At 45.9% G+C, this 24,899-nt stretch overlaps 1 protein-coding gene across 2 annotated transcripts; it reads left to right on the top strand.

The window, feature by feature from the left end:
* The first annotated feature begins 3,971 nt into the window (after positions 1 to 3,971).
* On the top strand, positions 3,972 to 24,735 carry LOC129330952 (perilipin-3-like). 2 transcript variants are annotated; one of them, XM_054981236.1, is made up of 8 exons: positions 3,972 to 4,041; positions 10,713 to 10,782; positions 11,747 to 11,942; positions 12,699 to 12,781; positions 14,180 to 14,411; positions 17,666 to 17,865; positions 19,733 to 19,864; positions 23,299 to 24,735. In XM_054981236.1, exons 2-8 carry the CDS (start codon positions 10,720 to 10,722, stop codon positions 23,728 to 23,730), a joined length of 1,338 nt encoding a protein of 445 aa, XP_054837211.1. In that variant the 5' UTR covers positions 3,972 to 4,041; positions 10,713 to 10,719; the 3' UTR covers positions 23,731 to 24,735. The 2 variants fall into 2 exon arrangements, with proteins under 2 accessions (XP_054837211.1, XP_054837210.1); XM_054981235.1 differs by having other exon boundaries at positions 4,036 to 4,084.
* Positions 24,736 to 24,899: the final 164 nt, after the last annotated feature.

The following is a 24,899-nucleotide window of genomic DNA, read 5'->3' as shown; positions in this document are numbered from 1 at the left end:
TCTATGAAGGAGTTTTAATTTTCTGCACCTTTCCTGAGTACACACTCCAAAAATGGGACTTGGCGCTCAGCAGTATCAGAGCCTCCTTGTGCTGGAACAAGGGGGGTTGCTATGGTAACTCCAGAGCGCATCAAATGTGACAACAGTGGTTCAAAAGCCTCCTGCCGTTGCCATAGCCACAATGCCGGCCTACATTCCAGTTGTGAGAGGAGCAGTTTCCAGATTCTCACATTAATTTCCTCGGATCATTGCAGGGGGCGGGGGGCAGGGAGATATGAACAAATTTGGAGCTTATCTGAGGACAGTTTCTCCACTATAGATTAACCAAAACACTTAAACTAATTAATTAAGTTCATTTATACTCAGCTCTTCTCCAGGACCCAGAGTGGTTTACAACAATCTCCCCTTCTCCATTTCATCCATATTAAAACCCCACAGTGGCCTTTGCACATGATCTGTGCACAATGGATGCCATCTTCGTGCGCCACTGTGCATGGTATTTCTTACCAAACCCAAAGGGATATTTGCAGTGCACATTTATCTCTTGTGGAATTCCATCTTTCCACCTCTAGGGGCTGTCTCACACACACCCAGGGCTTTTTTTCTGGGGAAAAGAGGGGGTGGAACTCAGTGGTGGAACTCAGGACTGCACAATGCCATCACTTTGTGTTAGCTGGAACAAGGAGGGAGTTTTTTAAAGTTTAAATCGCCCTCGGCAAAAATGGTCACATGGCCGGTGTCCCTGCCCCCTGATCTCCAGACAGAGAGGAGTTTAGATTGCCTTCCACGCTGCGCGGAGGGCAATCTAAACTCCTCTCTGTCTGGAGATCAGGGGGCGGGGACACCGGCCATGTGACCATTTTCAAGAGGTGCCAGAACGCCGTTCCACTGCGTTCCCGCTGAAAAAAAGCCCTGCACACACCCATTCTCTGCTTAGTGGCTGCCTCAGCCTGTCACAGATCTAAAGCCAAAGCAAACAAAAGACCAAAACCCAGGGGAAAATGAATCAGTAAGACAACAATTGATACCAAAATGTAAATGCAAAATATAATTCTTAAACACTAGACAGTAATTAATCACATATGTCAGGAAGAAATTTTAAAGAACCATCTCAGTAGAGTAAGTACAGAGACCAGTCTTAGTCAATTTCAACAGACCGTGCCTTCCAAGAACAAGTAAACGGCGCTGGAAACAAAGTAAATCAAGTGAACGTCCGTTTGTTCTAGAGTCATTTCGAAGTCCAAGCATCCGTATAGTTCATAAGCCGTCAATAATAGAGCAGAAGGAAATGTGAAACCAAGTTGGCAGACAGTAATCTTCTGAATTTGTTCTTGGACTAGGTGGAAACAGACAGATGGTTCCCGGGATCCAGCCCGGTCCCGGGTTGGCCCGACAAGCGGCCGGCAAGATTAAATCATTCAGAAATATCGATCAATACTAAAACAGGATAAGACATGGGAAAATAAGCCGTTAACGATAAGGAAGAAATGGTCTAGATATATAAGATGGGTAAGAGGAGGGGAGACCAACCAAATTGTATTAACGAAACTCCAAAGAGTGTGCTCATGGTTAAAAATATAAAGCAGATGATTCTTATGGTCGTTCCTCTTGGGCCGGGGGGAGAAAAGAGGGGAAACAAGCTTGTATCGGATGTATGGATAGCTAAATTTATTCTGTATGTATATATGTATATGCACATGAAATATAGATTGTATGTGGAGGCAATACTAATGCATACATCAGTACAATTTTTTAAAAAATCATTCAGAAATGAAAAGCAGCCTGGGGGGACTGCAAGTGGAAGAGGCATAGGGGCTGGGGCAGTTTGCCCTTCTCTTCTTCCAGCAATTTTTCTGCCAATCAATCAGCCAATGAGAAACAGTTTGGTGTAGTGGTTAAGAGCAGTGGGACTCTGGAAAGCCAGGTTTGATTCCCCACTCCTCCACTTGAAGCCAGCTGGGTGACCTTGGGTCAGTCACAGCTCTCTCAGAGCTCTCTCAGCCCCACTCACCTCACAGGGTGATTGTCGTGAGGATAATAATAACAGAGTTTGTAAACTGCTCTGAGTGGGTGATAAGTTGTCCTGAAGGGCATTATATAAATCAAATATTATTGTTATTATTATGTAGTATAATGCATAATGGCCTAGAATCTGGGAGACTCGGGTTAAAATCCCCTGTCAGTCAGAGAGCTCACATGGACCTTCAGCCAGACACTTTCTCAGTGTACTCTACCTCGCAGGATTCGTGTGAGGAAAAAATTGAAATGGGGGAATAACATCCATTGCCCTGAAGGTCTTGAGGTTTAGGTGGGATAATACTGTCCTAAATAGTTATGTATCTTGGAGTTTAGCGCTAAGTTGCCTCCGAGAAGATGTTTTTTTCATTAGGTAAGTTTTCACATTCTATAGAGCTCACGAAATCAACCCCTTAGTTTCTTGTTCCAGCGATGAAAAGTAAATGTGGAGGGTGGGGGTTGAAGAGGGATATGAATGGTCTGTCTGGGACTGTTCTACATGTTAATTGAACAAAACAAAAGATCAGTGGTGCAGTGAGAAGAAAAATTATTCAGTTAAAACGACAGTAAACTCCGAGCATGTGAAAAGTACACATGAATTTCCAGAAGTCACAGTTCCATGAGAATGTTCCAGATATTATACAAGTGTGTACTCAGATCGTAGAGCAAAGTTTGTATAGAACACTCCAAAAGATCTACAAGTTAGAAAAGACGGATGTTATGCCCTGGGGACTGCTCTACATGCAAACACACCTTCACACATGCAAAGCACAGGTTGTAGTTGTATTCAGTCACCAAGTGATTCAAATGCATGTGTGGAGCTGAAGGGGAATAGAAACGCATAACAGTTTGGGAATTAAAGCTGGTGTCCTGGAGCCCATTGCAGGGCTGTGCATGAGAAATGCTCTCCATGTACTCAAAGGCGCACATCTTCCAAACCACATCCTTCATGCCAGCTGGAGACACTCAGATTTTGACCCTTTGCTTTGCTTCAAATTAAGCCCTGATAAACCTTGATCTGGATGGCCTAGGCCGGTCTGGTCTCGTTGACTGTGACTCTAAACAGGGTCTGTTCTGGTTAGTACTTGGATGGGAAGTCTAGTCTCTGCCAAGGAAGTCTAGTCTCTGTAAAGCGGGCTGAGAGGTAATGGCAAACTACCTCTATGTGTCTCTTGCCCTATGTGGTCACCATTAGCACACGTTGGCTGCAACTCGACTGCAGTTTTCACACTAACCCTGAAAGTCAAGAGTCTACAATGGTTTACCCGAAAGGCTTGCTAGTCTGCCCCCCCCCAATACACGATGTAGAAAAACCCTCGTTAGTCTTTTTAAACAAGAGCAAGTTTCCAGTCCAGTAGCACCTTCAAGACCAACTAGATTTCCAGAGAGATAGATCAAGATGGGTAGCCTGTCTTATCTGTAGCAGTAGAAAAGAGCAAGAGTCCAGTAGCACCTATAACAGTGCAATCCTATAGAGAGTTACTCCAGTCTAAGGCTATTGACTTCAATAGGCTTAGACTGGAGTAACTCTGCATAGGATTGCACTGTAAGTCTAACAAAATTTGTGGTAGGGCGTCGGATTTCCTGAGTCACAGCTCACTTCTTCAGATACCAAGAAAGCATGAGTTTTCGTGCGACGCAGGAAAGCTCATACATACCCTACCACAAATTTTGTAGTCTGATTGGTGCTACTGGACTCTTCGATTTCCAGGGTTTGAGTTTTCTCGAAAGCTCATACCCCGGAAATCTAGTTGTTCTGGGAAGTGCAACTAGACCCAATTCTTGCTGTTCTATTGAGGACCAACAAGCCTGAAACTGTCTTTTTGTAACAACTTCGCCTCTCCGCGTTTCTGTTTGCATTCCATCGCTCCTCATTGGTGGAGCCCAGCCCTCCCCTCCGTTGATTGGCTCCGACGCGCTGAAATGTAGCAAGCCAGGCGCGTTCGAGCCACGCCCACGCGTGTGTCTAGGGAATCAATTGCGCTGGTGGCGTGACTCGGCTCTTAAACGAAGTAGTTACCCAGGGTAAGTGGGAGTTCTCTCGCAACGGGGCGTGTTGCTAAATGAAGTACGTTTTGCAAAGAGAGTTCTTGGGGCAGAATTTGGAGAGTAACTTTGTTTTCATTTCGAGGATGGGATGGGCGAAAGGGGGGCGTTGCGGGGTTGTTTGGTGGCTAAAATGGAAGGGGTGTGCTGTGTTTCGCTCCATGCTTGAGGTGATGGTGGACGGGGAGAAGGCATCGCTGATTTTTTCTTTTTTTCTTAATCTCACCGGGGGGGGGTCTTATCCTTGTTTTTCTTCTCCCCACCCTTAAATTCCTACACACGCGCAGGTCTTTCTTCGCTTCTCCCACCTTTCCTGTAAACAGAGTTTACCCCCGTAGGATTTAAAAACTCCTGGATTCTTTTCATGGAAAATACGCTTATTTTAATCTGAAGTACTATCGAACTTTTTTAAAAGACTGGATCGTTTTGTTTTTCTCTCTGCTCTTACATGTTTGTTAACAAGTTGAAACTTGCTAGAATGACGTTTCGTTTCTTAGCTTTTCTTTGGCAAACTGAAGTATATGTGGTTTAATGAGTAAGCTTTACTCGGCGAGCCGAAGTTATTTGGAAGTACACTTTTTAAAAATTGAAGGGACTTCCCATGGGGGGGGGGGAATTTGGCATTTGGGGTGTGTAAATACTGGGTAAATATTTTGTTAAAATTCAGAGGAGTTTGTAGCCTATTGATATGTGTGGGAGAGCAAGTTTCGCCTTCGCTTTCCCCCTTGACGTAAATGGATCTAAAATGTGGCCCAGCTTGGGTGGGTTGGATCATACCAACTGTTGAGTTATGGGTGCATAGCCCTTTCTGGTTCTGTTTTAAGGAGTCCTGGTGAAAATTTGTGACATTTGAGGGCTTTGTTTTAATTTTGAAAACTGCAATTGTTTCTAGTGGAAGCCAGTGTAGTGTAATGGTTGATGTTGGGTCAGGAGAACTGGGGAAAACCTGGGACAAAATCCATACTCTGCCTGAAGCTCTCTGAATGACAACAGACCCAACCTCTTTCAGTCTAGCCTACCTCGCAAGGTGATTATGAAGCTAGGAAAAAAGGGAGGAGCCGTATTTGCTGTTCTGGGAGGAGGCATAAGGCAAAATTAATTACACCTGCTTGGACCATTCTGGGGATCTGGGATGATAGGAGGAGAGGAAGGGAATTACTCCAAGGCTACAATCCTGTATATACTTTCAAGATGCTTTAGGTTGGCAATTTTTTTCCCTTAATAGGACCTTGGCAGATCTCTGGCTTTGCTATACTACTGGCTCACATGGCCCCAAATTCAAAGCAGGCCTCTGACCCCAAGGAGCTTACAGTCTAAATCTGGAGGGGTGACGTAAATGAGGGAAACGAAGTAGCTGCCTAGGTTGATGCTTTGAGTTGCTTGGGAACAAATGCTTTAGGGCTGCTGGCGGCCAACTTTCTAAATACAGTTTTGTTCTTGCATGTACCGGCTATGATCAGTGGGGCGGATCCACTTTGGCAGAACTGTGTGGTAGAGCGAGGAATATTCTGTCCTGTTCCTAGTCACGTGGTCTCTTCCCTTTTCAGCAGCAAGAATGAAGTGATGGTCTAATTTTAATAGGAGTGGTGGGGGGGGAATCATACCTCTGCTATTAGAAGTGTTGGGAGTAAGTCCTTATTCTTCCCTATCCCCCCTGGTTTGCCTCTTTCCAGTCTTCCCTCCATGAGGACTAGAAACCCATGCTGTCATTCTTTAAAAAAAAAAACAGGCATCATTGCTACTCAAACCTGGCCTCTGATTTGAATGGTCTTTCCTCCTCATTGGAGGTGTTGTACTCTGGGGTAATCCTGTCCTTTGACAAAGCCTCTTGCCCATTCGATTTCACATTTATGACTTCCCCGGTTGCAAAACTTGGAAGGATTTTTGTGGAAAGCAAACTTTGTATGACTAACTCCTTTGGAGAACAAGCTGTAGTGACTGTGTTGAGAGTCACTAAAGGTTGACCTTCTCCCCTTCATGAGTGTTGAAAGGACTTGAACATTTCTAGATGAGTAAGCTCAGGTTTTTTCTGTGGCAGCTGGCCCACTAGGGCAAAGTTGACACACTAAACAAACACAACGTGCGTTGAGCTGGCTGGTTCGTTCCCTGTCCCACAAAGAGGCCCCCTTCTGCCTCAAGAGCTCCTGTTTCCTCCTCCTGTGGTTGCTGAAGGCCGCATAAAATGGTGATCAGGATTACAGCGTGGTTCTAGCCGTCATGGAAGAAGTTAGATCAAGATGGGCAACCGTGTTTGTCTGTAGCAGTAGGAAAGAGCAAATGTCCGGTAGCACCTATGAGTCTAACAAAATTTGTGGTCGGGTGTGAGGTTTCGTGAGTCACAGCACACTTCTTCAGGTACCAAGAAGTTCTGTTCGAAAAGGTGGCCGCTGAATTTTAATACTGTGACTTGCACTCGTTAGCATATTACACATGCAAAATGAAGATAACGTGCGTTCAAGAGAGTAGAGCTGTGTAAGGTTTTCTTGGAAGTTCCTTTCCTTTATTCCTCTTAGGTCTTCTGTGACTCCACTCATTAGGAATCCTGCCCGCTTTGTTTCAGCTTCTTATTCATGGAGCATCATGGCATTTCTGAATTAAAAGTCTAATTCACTTTACATTCGAAAACAGAGGCAATCGCAGGGCTTTTTTTCTGGGCAAAGAGGTGGTGGAACTCAGGACCGCACAATGACGTCACTTTGGGTCAGCTGGAAGAAGGGGGCAGTTTTTTAACGTTTAAAATCGCCCTCGGCGAAAATGGTCACATGGCCAGTGGCCCCATCCCCTGATCTCCAGACAGGGGGGAGTTTAGATTGCCCTCCACGGAGGGCAATCTCAACTCCCCTCTGTCTGGAGATCCGGGGGCAGAGCCACCGGCCATGTGACCATTTTCAAGAGGTGCCGGAACTCCATTCCACCGCATTCCTGCTGAAAAAAAGCCCTGGGCAGTCCTATATTATAGTCTTCAGGAAAAGTCCTTGATGCAGCTGGAGTAGACTATATTTCCTGCTCTGGATCCTTCACCCTCCTCTGCCCGATTTGGAAAAGGACATTAATGTCTGAGGAATAACGTTTTGACTGGAATTCTCCACATCTTTGTTACCTCCACTACACGCTGCACTGGAGAATCCCGGAGCACACCCTGTAGTGTGGTCTAGAGGTTAGCATTTTGAAGTAGGATCTGGGATACTTAGTTTCATATCCCCCACTCTACCACTAAAAGTTGCCACCCAATCTTGGGCCAGTTGCACATTCTCAGCCTAACCTACCTCCCAGGGTTGTTGTGAGCATAAGGTTGCCAGCTTCAAGTTGGGAAATTCCTGGAGATCTCGGGGGTGAAACCTGGAGAAAGTGGAGTTTGGGGAGGGAAAGGACCTTGGCATGGCATACTTCCATAGAGTCCACCCCAAAAGTAGCCATTTTCTCCAGGTGAACTGATCTCTGTGGCCTGGAGACCAGTTGTAATTCCAGGAGATCTCCAGCCACTACCTGGAGGCTGGTAACCCTATGTGAGCATAAAATGGAGGGCTAGAATGATATAAACTGCTCTCTGGGGAGAAAAGCATGGTATAGATAGATGAAGTAAAATAAACTTTAAAATGTCTTTCACTGAGCCTTCATAGTTCCAAGAGTATTGAATGGCATGGAGTCCTGTACATATTTGCTACTTCTTCGCTGCTTCTCCTGGCTGTCCAGAGCATATTTATTTTTCATTTCTCTCCCACTTCCTTACGGAAGGTGCTTGAGGCATCTAGTGGAGACTTTTAAAGCCACCTTTAAAAACCATTGCATATTAAAGCAGGTGCCATGAAACGGGCATCTCTTGTGTTAAATCAGCCGCAGTAACATTCCTTAGTAGCCACAGGGTGACAGCGTGGAAATGAAACTTAAAATGGCAATAAAATGTTAAAAATAACCAGTGCCAAGAATAATTGCCGGCAACTGTTTTGAAACAGCAATCCACCGTTTAAAAACGGAATATGAGGCTTGTTTCATTTGCAGGGATGTTAACTAATACACACACACACACACACACACAATTGGCCAAACCTGCATATACTGTAACTATAGCTGGCTCTGGAAACTTGTTGGTGCACTTCAGGAGGATATTATGTAATTGAGGGGCCCCAACAGAAAAGGCCCTGCCTTGTGCAAACACCCACAGGGAGGTTTTGGAGCAAAACAGCAAGAATCAAGCAGGTTTGTGGACGGACTGCAGGGCCTCCCCCCTACATACATGTCATGAGATCTCAAGGTGCCTGCCAGTCCGTTCTGCAGTGCATAAATGTGCTGGTGCTCGGGCCGTCCTGTACAGCCACATGCTGGCTGTTCTTTCTGCGACTGCCTGAATTTGTCCTTCTCCCACCACAAGCATTCTCTGTCTCTAGCAACAACCTTCTAACCTTTCTCTGACATCACAGCAGCCTAGCTCCTGTTTTTGTGCAATCAGGTAAACTCACTTCTTGTCCGTCAAAGCGAGCCAGATCTTAAAGAAACAAACAAAGCAGCCTGCAGTTGGGGTTGTTAGATTTCCAAGTGAGGTTGTTGGGAGCCTAACAATGGAAGGAAGCCAACTTGCAAGTCAGAAGACAAATGGCATGGCTTCGGGTTAAGGTGCTGGCTTAGGGAATGTTTCAGTACTGCAGGGGAATTTTTCATAAGGCGACTTGGCTCCAGCTTCAAAGTATTATATTTCTCATAGTTCTAGTTTTTGGCGCAGGATGTAAAGATCCATATTTTTAATCGATGTTGGGCGATTAATGAATTTGAAATGAGCAAAACCAGTCCATGCCCAGAGGAGCATACAGTTGGAGGGTGTAATTAGATGTCCCATGCTGATGTAGGTCGCTGTGGAATAGGCATGGAGGAGGGGTGACTTCTGAGAGCCAAGCTACAAGTGATGCCTGACACAGGTAGGACACTTGTCAGCTACCCTCAAGTTTTGGCGGGAAATGCAGGTGTCCTGGTTTTACAGCTTGGCTCTCCATTACAGCTGCAAGACCAGGATGCCTACATTTCCCATCAAAACTTGAGGGAAGCTGACGAGTGTCCAACCTGTGTCAGGCGTCACTTGTAACTTGGCTCTGAGTGGAGAAGAGATGCTGAAACTCAGTATGCGTATCTTCTCCCTTACCCACAATTGTTTCAGTTTGTCTCTAGGATGGGAAGTGAAGCCTGAGTTCAAAGCCTGTATTATGGTTGGACACTATGACCAAGATCAGGGTGATATGAGTTCAAATCCTATAGCGGCATGAAGATCACCTGGTGACCAGTGGCCAGTTGTGTGCTGTTTGTACAGATAAAATGTTTCCTTCATTTATGCCCTGCCTTTCTCTCCAGTGGGGACCAAAAGTAGCTTACATCATTCTCCTCTGCTCCTTTTTTATTCTTACGCTACTTGGATTGTGTGACTGGCCCAAAGTCACCCAGTGAATTTCCGCAGCACAATAGGGATTCAAACCTGGGATCCTACCGCTTAGCACTGGGCAAGAGACCATTGAGGTCTGCGGAGAAAGCTCTGTGGGGTAAAAATGTTCTAGGTAGCCACTGAAAGAAGTTTATCTTAGAAGGGGGATCTTAAGCCTGCCCCTTATCTCTGTATCATGCATGAACTTATTACGCACTCTAGATATGCTCAGTAACCATCATGTTCAAAGCCAGGTGTTGAGTCCAGTGAAACCCAAATTTCACGTGGATGAGAACAGAGGTTGAAGAGATGAGAGCAAATACACGAACATGTAAATAGTTTCAGGTCGGTAACAGTGTTGATCTGAAGTAGAAGAGCAAGATTTGAGTCCGGTTGCACCTGAACTCTAAGAAACATGTAAATAATCACCTTCTAGAAAAATGAGTCAGTTCTTCCCTGCCCCAGGAGCACACAAAGATGCAGGGGGAATGCGGGTGTTCTAGGTTGCATTGTCATCTCCTATAGAGGAAGCTTAAAACACCAGTTTTTTCCATGTGCAGAATAAGCCCAAGTGTAAATTGCACAGAAGCTCAGTGGCAGATAAGTTCATAGGGGAAGATTCTCTGGAGTAGATTTCCAATAGGGCTGGGATTTGTGGCAACGAAGGATTTTTTTAAATGGGCATTCTGGTGGGGAGAAGTGTCATGAATTAAATGTTACAAGAAGGAGGGGAGGGAGAAAGCCATAGGAGGTGGTTAAAGAACCATTAGCCAGTATCTCTTAAAGTTATACGAACTGCCCTGCTAGGGCAGACAAAGAGTCCATCCTCTTCTTTCTAGTGAGCACACTAGGAGGGCATGAAAGCAACAGTCCTCCTCGGCATTTGGCAGATAAAGGTAGATTGCTCCTGTACATGGAAGATACCTTTTGGCTAATTACCTCCTTAGCCAGTTCTTGTAGAGAGCTGGTTGGAGTTTTTGTGGCTCCCAACAGAAGGTCAGTCCAGTCTGTTTCACAATCGTGGCCAGCCACCTGGCTGCCTGCCCTGGTTCTGTGCACATGGTGGCATCGGATATACTGCCCTGGACTTGGAGGTTCTGCTGATACCTCCTTGCTCAATGTTTCCCATGAGCGGACATAACTTCATTCTTAAAAGCCATCTTGAGCTAGTGGTTCTTGCCTCGTGCTGTGCCTGAGAGTTCCAGAATTGTGTTGACTAAAGCGATGTTGAATCTTTCTCTCTTAGTTGCACGATGTCTTCAGAAGATAATAGCATGAACCAGACTACCTCTGAAAGCAAAGAGCTGGACCAGCAGGTAAGTGGAGGCTGATCCCTGGCCCCCTCTGACCTCAGTTGGCCCTTCCCCAAAAACTTTGCCGCACTGTTTTAGGTGGCCGGAGAGAAACTGCTTTTGGCAGGGAAATTTGTATACCTGCTGAAATCCTTCTTCACTTCTCTTGTGAGGTTAATCCAAGTGCCCTGCCACCAGAAACAGAGACATAGTTACAGATGTCATCTGAGCCACTATCAGGGGTCATTTCATAGAAAAAGAGCTGGAGGGACTCATTAGCATAACTCATTAGCATATACCACACCCCTTGCCATCGCCAGAAGTGTGTCATTAGCATAACTGATTAGCATATGCCACGCCCCCTGACATCACCTATCCTGGCTGTTTTGGCCCCAATCCTGGCCAGTCAGGGCTGAAATTGGGCCCAAAATGGCAAAAAGGGGCCCAAAATGGCCAGGATCAGGCCTCTGCTGAGTGGGAGAGTGATCCACCACCCATCAGAGGCCCGATCCGGGCCGTTTCAGCCCCAATCCAGGTTGAAACGGGCCCCAAATGGCTGAGAGTCAGGTGGGTGGGTCCACCTGACATGTGACCTCTTTGGGGAACTGCTGGAACTGCGTCCCTGTGCGTTCCCCCTCAAAATGAGCTCTGGCCACTATGATAATATATTGGTTCCCCTGTAGGAGGAATGTAGAATTTTTCATACCACGTGCTTTCACGCGCACTAGCGAATGCGCTTTAGCAACCCTTTGCAGCTGGATTTTCCTGTGTGAAACAGGACATCCCGCTTGCAAATGAATGCTAAAGCGTAGTGTTCAGTGTGTGTGAAAGCAGCCAACCATCTGCTCATTTTTTCCAAGTTTTTTGTGGGGTGATTTTTTAAAATTTTGAGCTGTCAATGAATCGGAAGTTCTTAAGCCTTAAAGCGGAAGTTCTCCTTTCAAGAACAGAACAATATCCCCTTAACTTTTCTCCCCGCACTTCCTAGAACGTGGTCAGTCGAGTGGCCAATCTGCCGCTGGTGAGCTCCACCTATGACATGGTCTCCTCGGCTTACGCCTCCACAAAAGAGACCCACCCCTACCTGAAGTCTGTCTGCGACGTGGCCGAGAAGAGCGTGAAGACTCTCACGGCGGCGGCTGTGAGCGGGGCCCAGCCCCTGTTGACCAAGCTGGAACCTCAGAGTAGGTGACTTTTCTTCACATACAGAGCGGGCCGGGCCACTTCTGGGGTCTGGGATGTGAGCGCGTTTGGCCTAGAGCTCTCATTTCTCTGGGATGCAGCATTCACTCCGCTTCTGTAAGGAGACGCCAAATGTCACAACCTGTATTAAAATTACACGAAGGGTAGAGTTTCTCACCTCAACCGAGTTCTTCTGTGTTATACAGATTTGGTAGTTGTAGGAGGACGGGCTGAGGAGGGCTGTGAACCGTCCGTTCCTTTACCACTGGAACCCTACATGGCCATCTGTAGGTTGTTGTGTTTATCCTTGCAATGGTGTGGTCAGTATCTGGTGATCTCCGCCACTATAAGGACTCAGAACTTGGCAAGAAGTTGGCACCCTAAAACATGCAGTTTAGGGTGCCTTCCAGGGGTGTGAACTGCTCTCTAGGGTGCCCTCCAAGGGTGTGAAATGCTCCCCCCTCCCAATCCCTTATGTGCTCTTCCCTGCTCTCCTTTCATAGAAAAGACGCATTGCTTATTGGGTGTGGCATTGAGTGGGGTCGCCATTTTTAAAATTTAGTTTTATTCCATTGCATTTTACCATTTATTTGTGGTGCCTTAAAGCTTTTTGTGAGTGGCGTTCTTTGGAAAGGCCAGCCTACCACTTAAGTACAAGAATCTCTTTTTGCTGTCATGAGGGCCTGGAGAATAAATGAACTCTTCAGCTCTCAGAATCAAATGGAAATGTATCTCTCTCTCTCTCTCTTACTGTCTAGTTGCAGCTGCCAATGAGTACGCGTGCAAGAGCCTAGATAAATTGGAGGAAAAACTGCCCATTTTGCAGCAGCCATCTGAGAAGGTTGGTATCTCTGTTCTCCCCAGCCCCACTAGGGTATAAAGCAATCCAGCTCTGTTGATCCATTGCTGTGCTTGGTGTTATGAGTCACCCTCATGGTAAGTAACGCCCAAATCTGTTGCTGGGCAGCACCACCTTGAGCTGGAAGGCTTGCCCAATTGAACTGACAAAATGTCCCCACACGTAGAAAGCTAGCGTGTCAGGTTTCCTGATGCTGCTGCATTTTTTATCCCCTCTGAGGGAGGGGAGTGCTGTAATAGGAATATTTTTAAATTGGTGGGAAGAAGTAGGTTGCAGTGCTTCTTGCTGACCTGGTAGTTGGGTGCAGGGGGGGTTTTTTTGTATGTTTTATTATGTACAATCGAGGTGGTGTAGCCATAGCTTAACCAACCTCTGTGAGGACTAGGCCTCTGGCCCTGCCTTGGAGTTTATAATCTGCCATTTTGAGTACAAATGAGCATTTTCCAATGAAGAACAGCATGGCCACTGGTTGATCACGACACCCTCTTGAGTCATGAGGAGACCTACTACCCGTCCTACTTCCCCTACTGGGATCCAATGTACAGTAAAATACCTTGGTGAGACCACTAACTGGACGACTTCCCGTGCGTCTTCAAGCCTTGCTTCCCAGCCTTGAGGTCTAGAAACCAGGGGAAGAAATTCTAAAGCTTCTCTGGATACTTCTAGATGGACGGATATGAGGATATATAAAATCTTTTCCTTCAAGGGGGTGGTGCAGGGGCTCAGGAAATTAGAGTGTACACTGGGATATTCCTGACTGTAGAGCACTCTGGAGTGCCGTTTAAGTGTCTTGTTAGTTTTGTAGTGTGACCTTAGAATTGTGGCTTTGTGAGGGGCTAAAGTTTTCAGAAGCGCTATGCCTTTTGAAGTGCGGGGGGAGGGGGCTCACTAGGGACGTGGCCTTCTGGGTGGTGGCATCTTGACTCAGAAATCTTCTCTCCATAGTAGCTTGTTTGGATCTAGTCACCAAATGAAGCTCTTTCATTCCAGGTTTTAGTGGTTTTGTATTTTCATAAGTGTAGTGGTTGGTATATGTCAAGACCTGGATAGCCCAGGTGAGTCTGATCTTGTCAGATCTCAGAAGCTAAGCCGGGTCGGCCTTGGTGAGTAATTGGATGGGAGACCTCCAATGAAGACCAGGGCTGCAGAGTCAGGCAATGACAAGCCATGGAAACTCCACCAAGGGTTTTGCCATAAATCACCTATGACTTGAGAGCACTCTCCACCACACATGTCATAAAATCACTTTTGTGGTTTAGAGGTTTTATATGGAGCTTTGGAAGCCCCCTCGCCCCAACCGCCCAACTTTTTGTGCTAGGTTGTTGGAAGGCATTTCGCCTCTTTCTTTCCAGCCTCAAATGTAACCTCCAAATCTTCCAGGTGGTGGCCAGCACTAAGGAAGCGGTCTCCAGCACCGTCAACGGGGCTAAGGACGCTGTGGCCAGTGGCGTGAGCGGTGTGGTAGACATGACCAGATCGGTGATGTCAGGTGGCATGAATACCGTCATGGGGTCCAGAGTGGGCCAGATGGTGGCAACCGGAATGGATGCCGTACTGGACATGTCAGAAGACCTGATGGATCACTACCTCCCTGTGACAGAGCAAGAGTTAGGTGAGTGGTATGTCTTCCTATAGGCTGCAAGGCATATTGGCAGTGCCCTATCTTGACAACATGGACTAGAAACTTGGCGGGTGTTCTTTTTTAAAATGATCTGCTATTGGGGGGTCAAACAGTCCCCAGCAATGACCCAAAGCAGCTTACATCATTCTCATCTCTTCCATTATATTCTCACAGCAACCCTACGAGGTAGGTTAGGCTGAGAGTGTGTGACTGTACCTGCGTCAGTGAGCTTTCATGGCACAGCAAGGATTTGAACCTGGATCTCCCAAATGCTAACCCAATACTCTACCCACTACGCTATGCTGGCTGATGAAGTTTCTCCAAAAGAAGAGTCCTGCCAGAGCAAACTAGCCACTTGGCCTCCTGTTTCTTACACTGACCAGCCCTCAGGCAGGGCATTTTGCCCCTAGCATGGGGTCAGTCAGAAGTCAGGCCACTCGTAAGCAAGAAGGCTCCACTTAGTCTCATGGCTAAGAACTGCTGTCAGGCTGATCCGCTGAAATTTTGTTTTAATCCCATTTTACAGTCATTTGACCCTCTCCATACCTTGTGGTAGTGAGTTCCACAAGCTAATTTGTATTAAGGCTGGCTTTCCTGGGGCCAGGGAAGTTCCTAGCAATAGTCCAAAGGGAATGAAACAAGGCAGCTTAAGTGTGGCTCCATTCCACGTTCCTCTTTCTGCTAAATTGTAACAGATTTTTATCCGCGTCTAATTAGGGCTTCCACTGTCTCAGACTAGAGATTTATCTTTACTCTTGGACAGTCTTCACTACTTAATTGAGACCTAGAAAACGGCTCTCACTTTTTAAACAAGGCTGCTTATCAGTACAAAATTATTTATAGGGTTCTTCTTGCAATATTCTCCCCCCAAGACACGAAGACTTCTTTTAGCGTTTAAATATTTCTTTTATTGAAATATACTCTTAATATTTTTAAAGAAACGAGATATCAAAACATACATGATTATTAATACAAATCCTACAAAGAGGGAACACAGAAACGCAATAAGGATTAGGTTTGCTAACATTTCTTAATTAACTCTTAAATTTAAAACAAGCAAAGTTTCTAGGAAATACGTAAAGATTCCCATAACAATGGTAAGATTCTCACCTAGGTCCTCGTGAGATTTCTTTCAATCAGAATTCTGGCATACCAACTGAGTACGCACTTTTATGGGTTATCTTATGCAAAAATCTAAGATCTTTTTCATGTAATCATATATATAATTAGTTTAATAATTCATGTTTTCTAGTATATAACATTCTAACTAGCCGAAAAGTGACGCTATATCCAGCTGCAAGGGAAATCTAAAGCAGTAAAAATGACAAGAAAAGTTAAGTGAGTAGATCATTATCGGTCCATTCTATGATTAGAGGACATTAATTTAGATACTGCCCACTACTTTTAATTAGCTGTCAAAGATGAAAGCACATCTGGATTGTTATTCAACAAGTTAGAAAAAAACTACAGTAGACTTCATGCAGAGTTCCCAGAGTTCACTAGCATACATGTGTATTGCTTAGTATAATGTGCTGTAATCCATATATCTGTGACAAAGTCGTGTAGAGATCCTCAGAGAAAATCTCGCTACTGCCGTGGTAAGTTTCCTCTTACAGCCTTAACCATTGGCTGTCATTAGGCAACACGCCTGCTTTCATGTTTGATGTTTCTTTAAGTATTAGGCAGACTTCATGCCAGCTTTAATGCCCTTGACAAAGTCATACGAAACGAGTCTTTTCGGCTAGCAGCTCATTGGGCAGGGCGGGCCGTGGGTTTGTGCCCCACTTCTGCAGAGTACACATAACTTGTGAATATCTTTGCAAATGAAAGAAGAAGAACTGGTTACCACATTGGAAATTCATTACCTTCATGAAGTACAGGAGCTTGGAGACTGGTTAGATCCGGTGTGTCTGGGAAAAACAAGAAACAGATCAGTTGTGTTTACATATGAACTTTGTGACCGCTATTTATACTATTTATTGTATTCATTGAGAGCGTTGTATTTGTGCAAGAGTGAGTTGGATTACTGAATTTGTGGGATATTTTGTGACATTAGTGGTTTACTTACAGCACGTGAGCACTTTATGATATATATTAAAAAGCAATTATAAATATCCTATATATTTCTATACATGTTAATATATGTGTACAAGTTTTTGGTTGCTGATCCTCGGTGAGGCAGGTTCCCATCTGTCTTTTGGATTGTTCTTGGACCAAGGTTGCCTCTCTATTAAGTTTAGATCTTGGAAGCTAAGCAGGGTTTTCCTTGGTTAGTAATTGGATGGGAGACCTTCAAGGAAGACCAGGGTTGCTATGCAGAGGAAGGCAATGGCAAACCACCTCGGATAGTCTCTTGCCTTTAAAACCCCATCAAGGGTTGTAATAAGTCAGCTATGACTTGACAGCACTTTCCTCCACCACCACACTGGCCCACTTTATAAGGTGGCTGTGGAGGACACAATGATTATGGGAAAAGGAGATGGGTCCAGGACTCTCTAGATGCTGTGTATTTTAGTCCTGACTGAAAGAACTCTTTTCCTTAAAACCTTTAAATGTGCAGCTAGCAAGTTAAAAATATCTCTTAAGACTTAAAAGCCCAGTGAGGTATAGTGGTTAGCAGGGGTCATTTCGTAGAAAAAGAGCTGCAGGAACTCATTAGCATAACTCATTAGCATATGCCACACCCACTGACATCACCTGTCCTGGCTGTTTTAGACCCAATCCTGGCCATTCTGGGCCAAAATTGGGCTGAAAATGGCAAAAGGGGACTGAAAATGGCCGAAAAGGGGCCTAAAATGGTCAGGATTGGGCCACTGCTGAGCCTAAAATGGGCCTAAAATGGTCAGGATTGGGCCACTGCTGAGCAGAAGAGTGATCCACCACCCGTCAGAGGCCCAGTCTGGGCTGTTTCAGCCCCAATCCAGTCCGAAACGGGACCAAAATGGCCAAAAATCAGGTGGGTGGGGCCACCTGACACGTGACCTCTTGGGGGAACTGTGTTCCTGCGCATTCCCCCTCAAAATGAGCCCTGGTGGTTAGTCTCCTCTCTATGCCTGGGGGGTCTTGGGGCCAGTCTTTCTTACAACCTAAAATACCTCACGGGACAAAACGGAGGAGGATTTTAACCCCCGTTACGCCACACAGACCTCTTTGGAGGAAAGGGCAGGAGCAGAATGTGACTAGCCAGGTGACAGTTGCTTGCGCTCGCCTGTCGGACGCCATGAACCTTGACTTCTCTCTTCCAGTTGAATTGGCTGCTTCGGTGGAGTGCTCTGAACTGGCCACCGTAGAGCAGCAGAAAGAGCAGCAGAGCTATTTTGTCCGCCTGGGGTCTCTCTCGAGCAAACTCCGCCACCGGGCCTACCAGCACTCCCTGGGCAAGCTGAGGACGGTCAAGCAGGGCACTCAGGACTCCCTTGTCCAGCTCCACCAGGTGATCGAGCTGGTAAGAGAGGGGGGGGGGTCTCTGAAGCCTTTTCTCGGGCATTGCGCCTGTTCACCCTCCTGCTGTGTCTGTGGTCTGCCTTCCCTTTGCTGAGCTGCTGTTACGTCGCTGAATGTTCACAAACATTCACACGGGCGAAAGTGTCTTTAGTAGAAAATTGACCAAATGGTGGTGGCGGCTTCTTTGAGGCAAGTGAGGGGTTGATTTGAATGGGGAAGCAACCTCACAACCGTCTGGTAGTTAGGGCATGGAATCTAGGAGAGGTGAGAGAAGTTTAAAGATGGGAAGGCTGGAGAAGATGAGATTGATGGAGAAGGGGACTCGAGTATAAATCCTCACATAGAACTAGAGACTTGAGCAGGAAAAGTGTTGAGAAATTGGTAGAGGGCAAGAAACAGAGCAGAAGGAAATGAAGTTACTGGGTGGGTGATAAATGCTCTGTTGACTTGAACAAGCAAAGCTTAAAGCTGTCTACAGATCCCTGATATTCAGTATGGCTCAGGAGCGCACAAACACATCCCAGAGCATCTGGGCTTTTGGACCCCAGGGGCTTACATGAGAGTAATGCTTCATCCCCTATTCCACAAGGGGGCTAGCTGGCCCATTTAATCCCTTTTTGATGAAGAACAGCCAAATATGGCGGGATCATCCTGTAAAAATTCTCTGATTGGTAGAAATAGCCTCTGACATCATAGATGATTAGATCCACTAATCAGTTTCACCCAGGAGGCTGGCTTAGGTCAGACTCCATTGCCCGTTCATATCTGGGAGCTCTGGACTTTTCTCTGGTCTCAAAACATCTGGAGACCCCAAGACCAGTGGGCCAAGGATTATGGACTCCTCTGCTATCTCGGTACTGCAAGAACTCTGTGCATGCTCTCAGGAACCTGCTACAACCCAGTGTACTTAGCTGAGTTAGATCAATATTATTGCTTTTATTTGAGAGACTGCGTTTTGGGAGACGGTGTGCTCTTCCCTGTGTTTTCTATTTTGTCCTATTTCCTTTTGAATCTACCCACTATTTCTCCCTTTTTTTCTATAACAGTCTTTCTCTAAAGACATTTTTTGGCTTCTTTAATATATCCTTTCTGGGATGTTTCTTTGAATTTGTTGTGCCAGTTTGCTATAAGGTATTTCCCAGTTTTTCTGCCTTGTTCCCTGGTTAACTCTTGGAAGATCACCTTCCCAGCAGTTAGTCTATAGGTTTTCAAGGGTTATTTGAGTGCTGGCAACCGATGACCAGAGTGCTTTCCAAGGAAAACTTGATCAAAGGGAAATACAGGGGAAATACACCTTACTCCTCTCCTAACCATAACAGCGCTGTTATGCGCAAAAACAGGGGGGGGGCAGCCTCTGCCCAGATGTGAGCCAAGGTGGGTTGTGAATTTGTATTGTCGAAGGCTTTCACGGCCGGAGAACGATGGTTGTTGGGGGTTTTCCGGGCTGTATTGCCGTGGTCTTGGCATTGTAGTTCCTGACGTTTCGCCAGCAGCTGTGGCTGGCATCTTCAGAGGTGTAGCACCAAAAGACAGAGATCTCTCAGTGTCACAGTGTGGAAAAGATGTAGGTCATGACAATGACAATGACCTACATCTTTTCCACACTGTGACACTGAGAGATCTCTGTCTTTTGGTGCTACACCTCTGAAGATGCCAGCCACAGCTGCTGGCGAAACGTCAGGAACTACAATGCCAAGACCACGGCAATACAGCCCGGAAAACCCCCAACAACCATGGGTTGTGAATTGTTGCTCTTTAGTGATGCTTCTTGGCAGTGGGCCTCTCTGCTGCATGGGGGGCATGTTTGTGAGGAGGAGGAAGCATGGCTTGCCCCTCTTAACCCCCATTTCCTTTGGGTATCTTGGCAGATGGAACACGTCAAGGAGGGTGTTGGCCAGAAGCTTCAAGGAGGCCAGGAAAAGCTGCACCAGATGTGGCTGGAGTGGAGCAAGAGGCAGGCGGGGAGCGGAGAGCCGGTGGACTCCTCGGTGCAGCCAGAGGTAGCTTGATTACAGTGTGCGCCCTGCCCTCGGGATAAGGGGCTTGTTTCCTAAATGGCTCCAACAGCCTGGGACGGCACATCGGAAGAGTTCAGACCAAGGGTCCCTCTAATCCAGCATCCATTCTGGCTAAACCAGATGCTGTTGAAGGCACTCCCCTCCCCTGCTGTTAACTTCCGGCATGTGATGGCTAGTGGTATACTGCCTCTCAACATGGAGGTTTTATTTTGCTGTTGTGACTCTTACCAGTCTGTGGGTCTCCACAAATCTGGAAGCCTTTAAGGTCTCGTCTGAACAAGCCATGGAAAGTGGGGAGAAGATTGAAGTGGTAGAGCAGAGTGTATCATTTCAGGTTGCAAGTGGAAGATTGCATTTTGTCCATGTCCCACTACTTGGATAATTCCTTATAACTGGGAAAAATGGCACACTAGGCAAGAGGCTAGGCTAGGCACTTCTTCCTGATTTCCCAGGTAGCAATAAAAAAAATGGTCTGATGTGGTACAGCCCTCCTGGGAATGCTGCCAGCCCATTGCAAACCAGTGGCTGTGAATTACATGCGCTAATTCTCTGGGCTGCCTTTTATCCATCTTGAATCTTCTTCCTGTTAACATAATTGGGTGCCCCTGAATTGTTGTATTATGGGAGGGAGGAATAAAGTCTTCCTTCACAGCTTGTGCAATTGTATCAGATACATCTGGATTGTCCAAAGTCCCAGTTTCTCTTCTAGAAAGTTGTAAAGCTTTAGGGTGGGAATTGGGATTCTCACCATGTGGTGATTTTTTTCTAGCTGAAACCATTTCCCATGTACTCTCTCCTCCTTAGCCAGTTGCGAAAATCCTACTAGGTTTATGGTCTTTTTGGATTGCAAGTTGCTTGGGGCCAAGATAAGTCTTAAAATTCTGCACACAGATGGTGCTAGATAAAATGGTTTAGATGGATCACTGCCTTGAGCAGGTTGCATCAGAACAGGAAGATGAAGCAACCATTTTATTCAGACGTATTTCAGTATTGCAAAGTATCTCACGCTCCCTCTTTTCATTGGTAACTCGAAGTCACTTTATGCATAAGCAATGTGTGTAATGCAAAGTGGTTCATGTACTGTTACCTATTTGACCAGTCATAGGCCCAAAGCTTGTTTGATGGATTCCTGGTCCCCACTTAAGCGGCTGGCTTTCTCTGTTGAGTCAGCGGAGTGTCTTGTCGAGCAAAAGTCATACAGTCGTCAAGCCACCTGGGTGATGTACAACCCACAAATGTGGTGCAGGTGGAGAATTCAATTAATCTCCCCTTTCAATTTTTTAAGCACGTTTGTAGCCCCTGTGGCTACGGAGAGAACTTTACGACTTAAGGGTTAGAAATGTGGTTTCTTAAGAAAAATACTATGGGTTGGATCCTACCAGTTTTCCCACTGGCAAAGCGGAAGGAGCGGGCTCCTTTTGACCACCCAAAGGCTATGCCAGTGCCTACAGAGCCCACACGGGGAAAAAGCCGTGCTAGACTTGGACTTTGGGGAAGAGGGATAGATTGAGCAGGAACAAAGCTGACGGGCTCCAGTCCTGTGTCGAGTACCGCATCCTTTCTGTGGATGTCTGCATGCATCTGACCTGGGACTTTCAGGTGTCACTCGTTTTGGAGGAACGGTAGCCTGAGGGTGCTCTTGGGCCCGGCCCTACTGCTGGAAAAGCTGGTAGCAGCTGTGGCCAGGAGTGCCTTTTACCAGCATTGACCAGCTGCAGCCTTTCCCTAGCAGAAAAGATCTAGTTGCTGTAGTGCATGCCCTGATAACAACTAGATTAGGGTGCTGCAGTGGTGAAGTGTGCTCAGAAACTTCAGATGGTACAGAATGCTGCAGCCACAGTGTTGATTGGAGTGGGTTGTAGGGAGCCACCTCGCTCCAGTCTTGGCCCATCTGTACTGGCTTCTAATCCGTTTCTGGGCACAATGCAGGGTGCTGGTGTTGACATTTAAAGCCATACATAGTTTGAAGCTAGCATACCTGAAGGACTGCCTTTATGAACCTACCTGACCACTACAGTCAACTATAAGACGTGACCACTACAGTCAACTTCCAAGGCCCTGCTTTGAGTGCCCTTGATTTCTGAGATTAGGCAGGTGGCTACCTGGGAAATGAAGTAAAGCAAAAGGTATCCCTGCAAAGACCTGTGCAAAATGTGTGACCGCACAAAATGAAACAAAAACCCACACCTACAAACAATGAAAACGTCTATTTCTAGAAAACATACACAATTATGCTCCAAATATACGTCGAAACCTAACTGAATCCAGTGACTATTTACAAGAAATTATAAATAGGGGCGGGGGAGAAACTCTCAGCTGTCACCTTGTGGTTTGGGGACCTGAAAGAGAAAAGGGATTCTCTTTAGCTTTCTAAATTCATTGGTGGCTTCATATAGGAGAAAAAAGTTTATTTCATGTATTTGTAGACAGTAACTAATTATCTGAAGAAGATACTTTGAAACGTGCCGTTTTCACATCTAGGCATAGCGCTAAACTCATGGAACGAGGGTGTCTTCATGCCGCAATTTCTGAAGTCATCGTGGCGCAATGATGTCAGAAATCTCACCATGAAGACGCCCTCGTTCTGTGAGTTTAGCGCTATGCCAAGACATGTTAAAACGGCCATGGTCTGCCATCAGGCGCAATATGCTGTGTGATGGTTCTCTGTCATGTTTACTAGGCCACATGTGTGTTTTTTTTTCCAATCAATGGTTTCTTGCAAGTAGTCATTGGATTCAGTTGTACTATACTGAATCCAATGGGTCATAATTTTTTCTAAAACTAGATTTTTCATTGTTTGTGGGTGTAGGTTTTGATGTAGTGGTTAAGAGCGGTGGGACTCTAATCTGGAGAACCAGGTTTGATTCCCCACTCCTCCGCTTGAACCTTGGGTCAGTCACAGCTTCTAGGAGCTCTCTCAGCTCACCAACTCACAGGGTGTTTTGTTGTGGGGATAATAACAACATACTTTGTAAACTGCTCTGAGTGGGCATTAAGTTGTCCTGAAGGGCGGTATATAAATCAAATGTTATTATTATCTAATGTTATTTCTCTCTGCGTGGTGATGCGCTTCTTCATAAACCTAGAAAAGGGTCTTCTCAGTTATAGCATCCAAATTTGCACTCTTCTCCCAGAGAGACTCGCCTGTCCCCTTCTGTCGTCATCTTCTGTCAGTGAGTTAAGACTTTCTTGGGTTCACCTGGCATTACCTCCGTGATCTTTCCTTCCCTTCCCTATTTTTCAATTGTTGCTTTTATGTTTTTGTATCCATCTTTTCATTTTAGCGTTAATGCTGTTTCTTGTGACGTGTTTTTTTTTAGGTATGTCTTTAGCTGCCTGGTGGCCCTGATAAGGGCAGGAAGGTAGAGTACAAATACTGTGGATGGGGTTACAAACCAAGTTGTTCCATTTTTCAGGTTGAGTCACAGACACTGGTCATGTTCCGCGGCCTCACGCAGCAGCTGCAGGGCTCGTGCTCGACCCTCGTGTCCAGCGTCCAGGGTCTTCCGGCTTGCATCCAGGACAAAGTTCAGCACCTCCGCCGCACCGCGGAGGATCTCCACTCGTCTTTCTCAACGGCTCACTCCTTCCAAGACGTTTCGGCAACCATCTTGGCCCAGAGTCGCGAGCAAGTCTCCAAGGCTCGCGAGGCCATGGACGAGGTGCTCGACTATGTAGTATCGCACGTCCCCCTCCCCTGGCTCGTGGGCCCTTTTGCCCCCAACTTGGTTGAGCTTCCGGAAGCACCCAGCGCAAAGACGGAAGATGGTTTCCAGGCCTGTGGAGAATCAAAGGAGAAGCTGGATGGCCCGCAAAAAGAGACCTCAGAGACTAAGAAAGACCTCTAGGTTTATGCAGCAGATTTCGAAAGTGTCTTTAACCCAGCTCTCGTGCAAATATCTGTGGGAGTTCCGTTGAAAGAGCTGTTGCAAAACCCACAGTTCCTAGGTATTAGGAGAGCTCGTGTGCTGTTAATGTCGCTTTGAAATATCTCAGTCTGTAATGTTCACATGTGCCTTCTAAGGATCGGAATTGATGTGAACGACCAGCGACACAACCTCTTAAAGGCTGGCTGGCTTGTGTGTAAGAATACGGTGGCTAGAACTATACTAATATTCCCTGTGGATGAATAGATTTCTGCAGCATCCGTCTTTGCCAGCACCCCTCTAAGTGAGCCATTTCAGCATTTCGAGATAGTATCCCACTTGGCTCACGTAGCATTGTGTGTATGCATTTTCCTAAATATGCACATCTTTTTTTAGATGTCTAGGAAATCTTCGTTTTTCCTTCTCATCTCACTTTAAGGGCATTTTTCCACTGGAATATAGCAAAAGGTTCAGTCAGCAGATACAAAGGCTAATAGATCTTCTGGTTTTCTTGTTTTTTATTAAGTGGGGCAGGTTAAGATCTTCGACTGATCAGCAGGGACGCTGTGACTGTTTGTAGGGCATTTTAAGGAGAACTGAGACTCTCCAGTGCCTTAAATGTTACTGGGACATCATGTCTTCCATTCCACCTTGACTCAGCTTCTGATCTATCTTTTCTCTGACATCTCCCCTCCCCGACAGAGTAGCCCAATATTGTTGGGCTAGCCTTGAGATTTGTATGCTACACATGTTTTTTTGATCCTCTCGTCTTGCCATAGAAGAGATTTAACTGGTGCTGGTTCTCATGCAGTGTTGAATCTCCATAACTGGTAGATTCTGTAACTATAACCAATATTGGGGGGGAATTGAAATGGTTCTTCTCTCTAAATCATACTAATGCGTGTTTTTCACACTAATGCGTGTTTTCTACTTTTTGTATAGTGGCCAGTGTCTTGTTAAAAAAAATTAAAGGTTTTCTGATCAGCATTCTTGTGATTGTATGAATACGTTGCCTTCTGTCAAAGCAGCAGGTTGGTTCAAATTGATGAAAGTTTCTGCCACTTGAACGCAAGTGCCCTGCTGGATTAAATCAAAGGCCCGTTTAGTCCAGCACACCAGTTCCAGCAGTGGCCCACCAGACACCATGGAAA

The sequence above is a fragment of the Eublepharis macularius genome, chromosome 5 (assembly GCF_028583425.1).
Source record: "Eublepharis macularius isolate TG4126 chromosome 5, MPM_Emac_v1.0, whole genome shotgun sequence".
In the NCBI taxonomy this organism is placed as follows: Eukaryota; Metazoa; Chordata; class Lepidosauria; order Squamata; family Eublepharidae; genus Eublepharis; species Eublepharis macularius.
The sequence above is the reverse complement of the archived record's forward strand: the minus strand, read 5'-3'. Positions and strand labels throughout refer to the sequence as shown.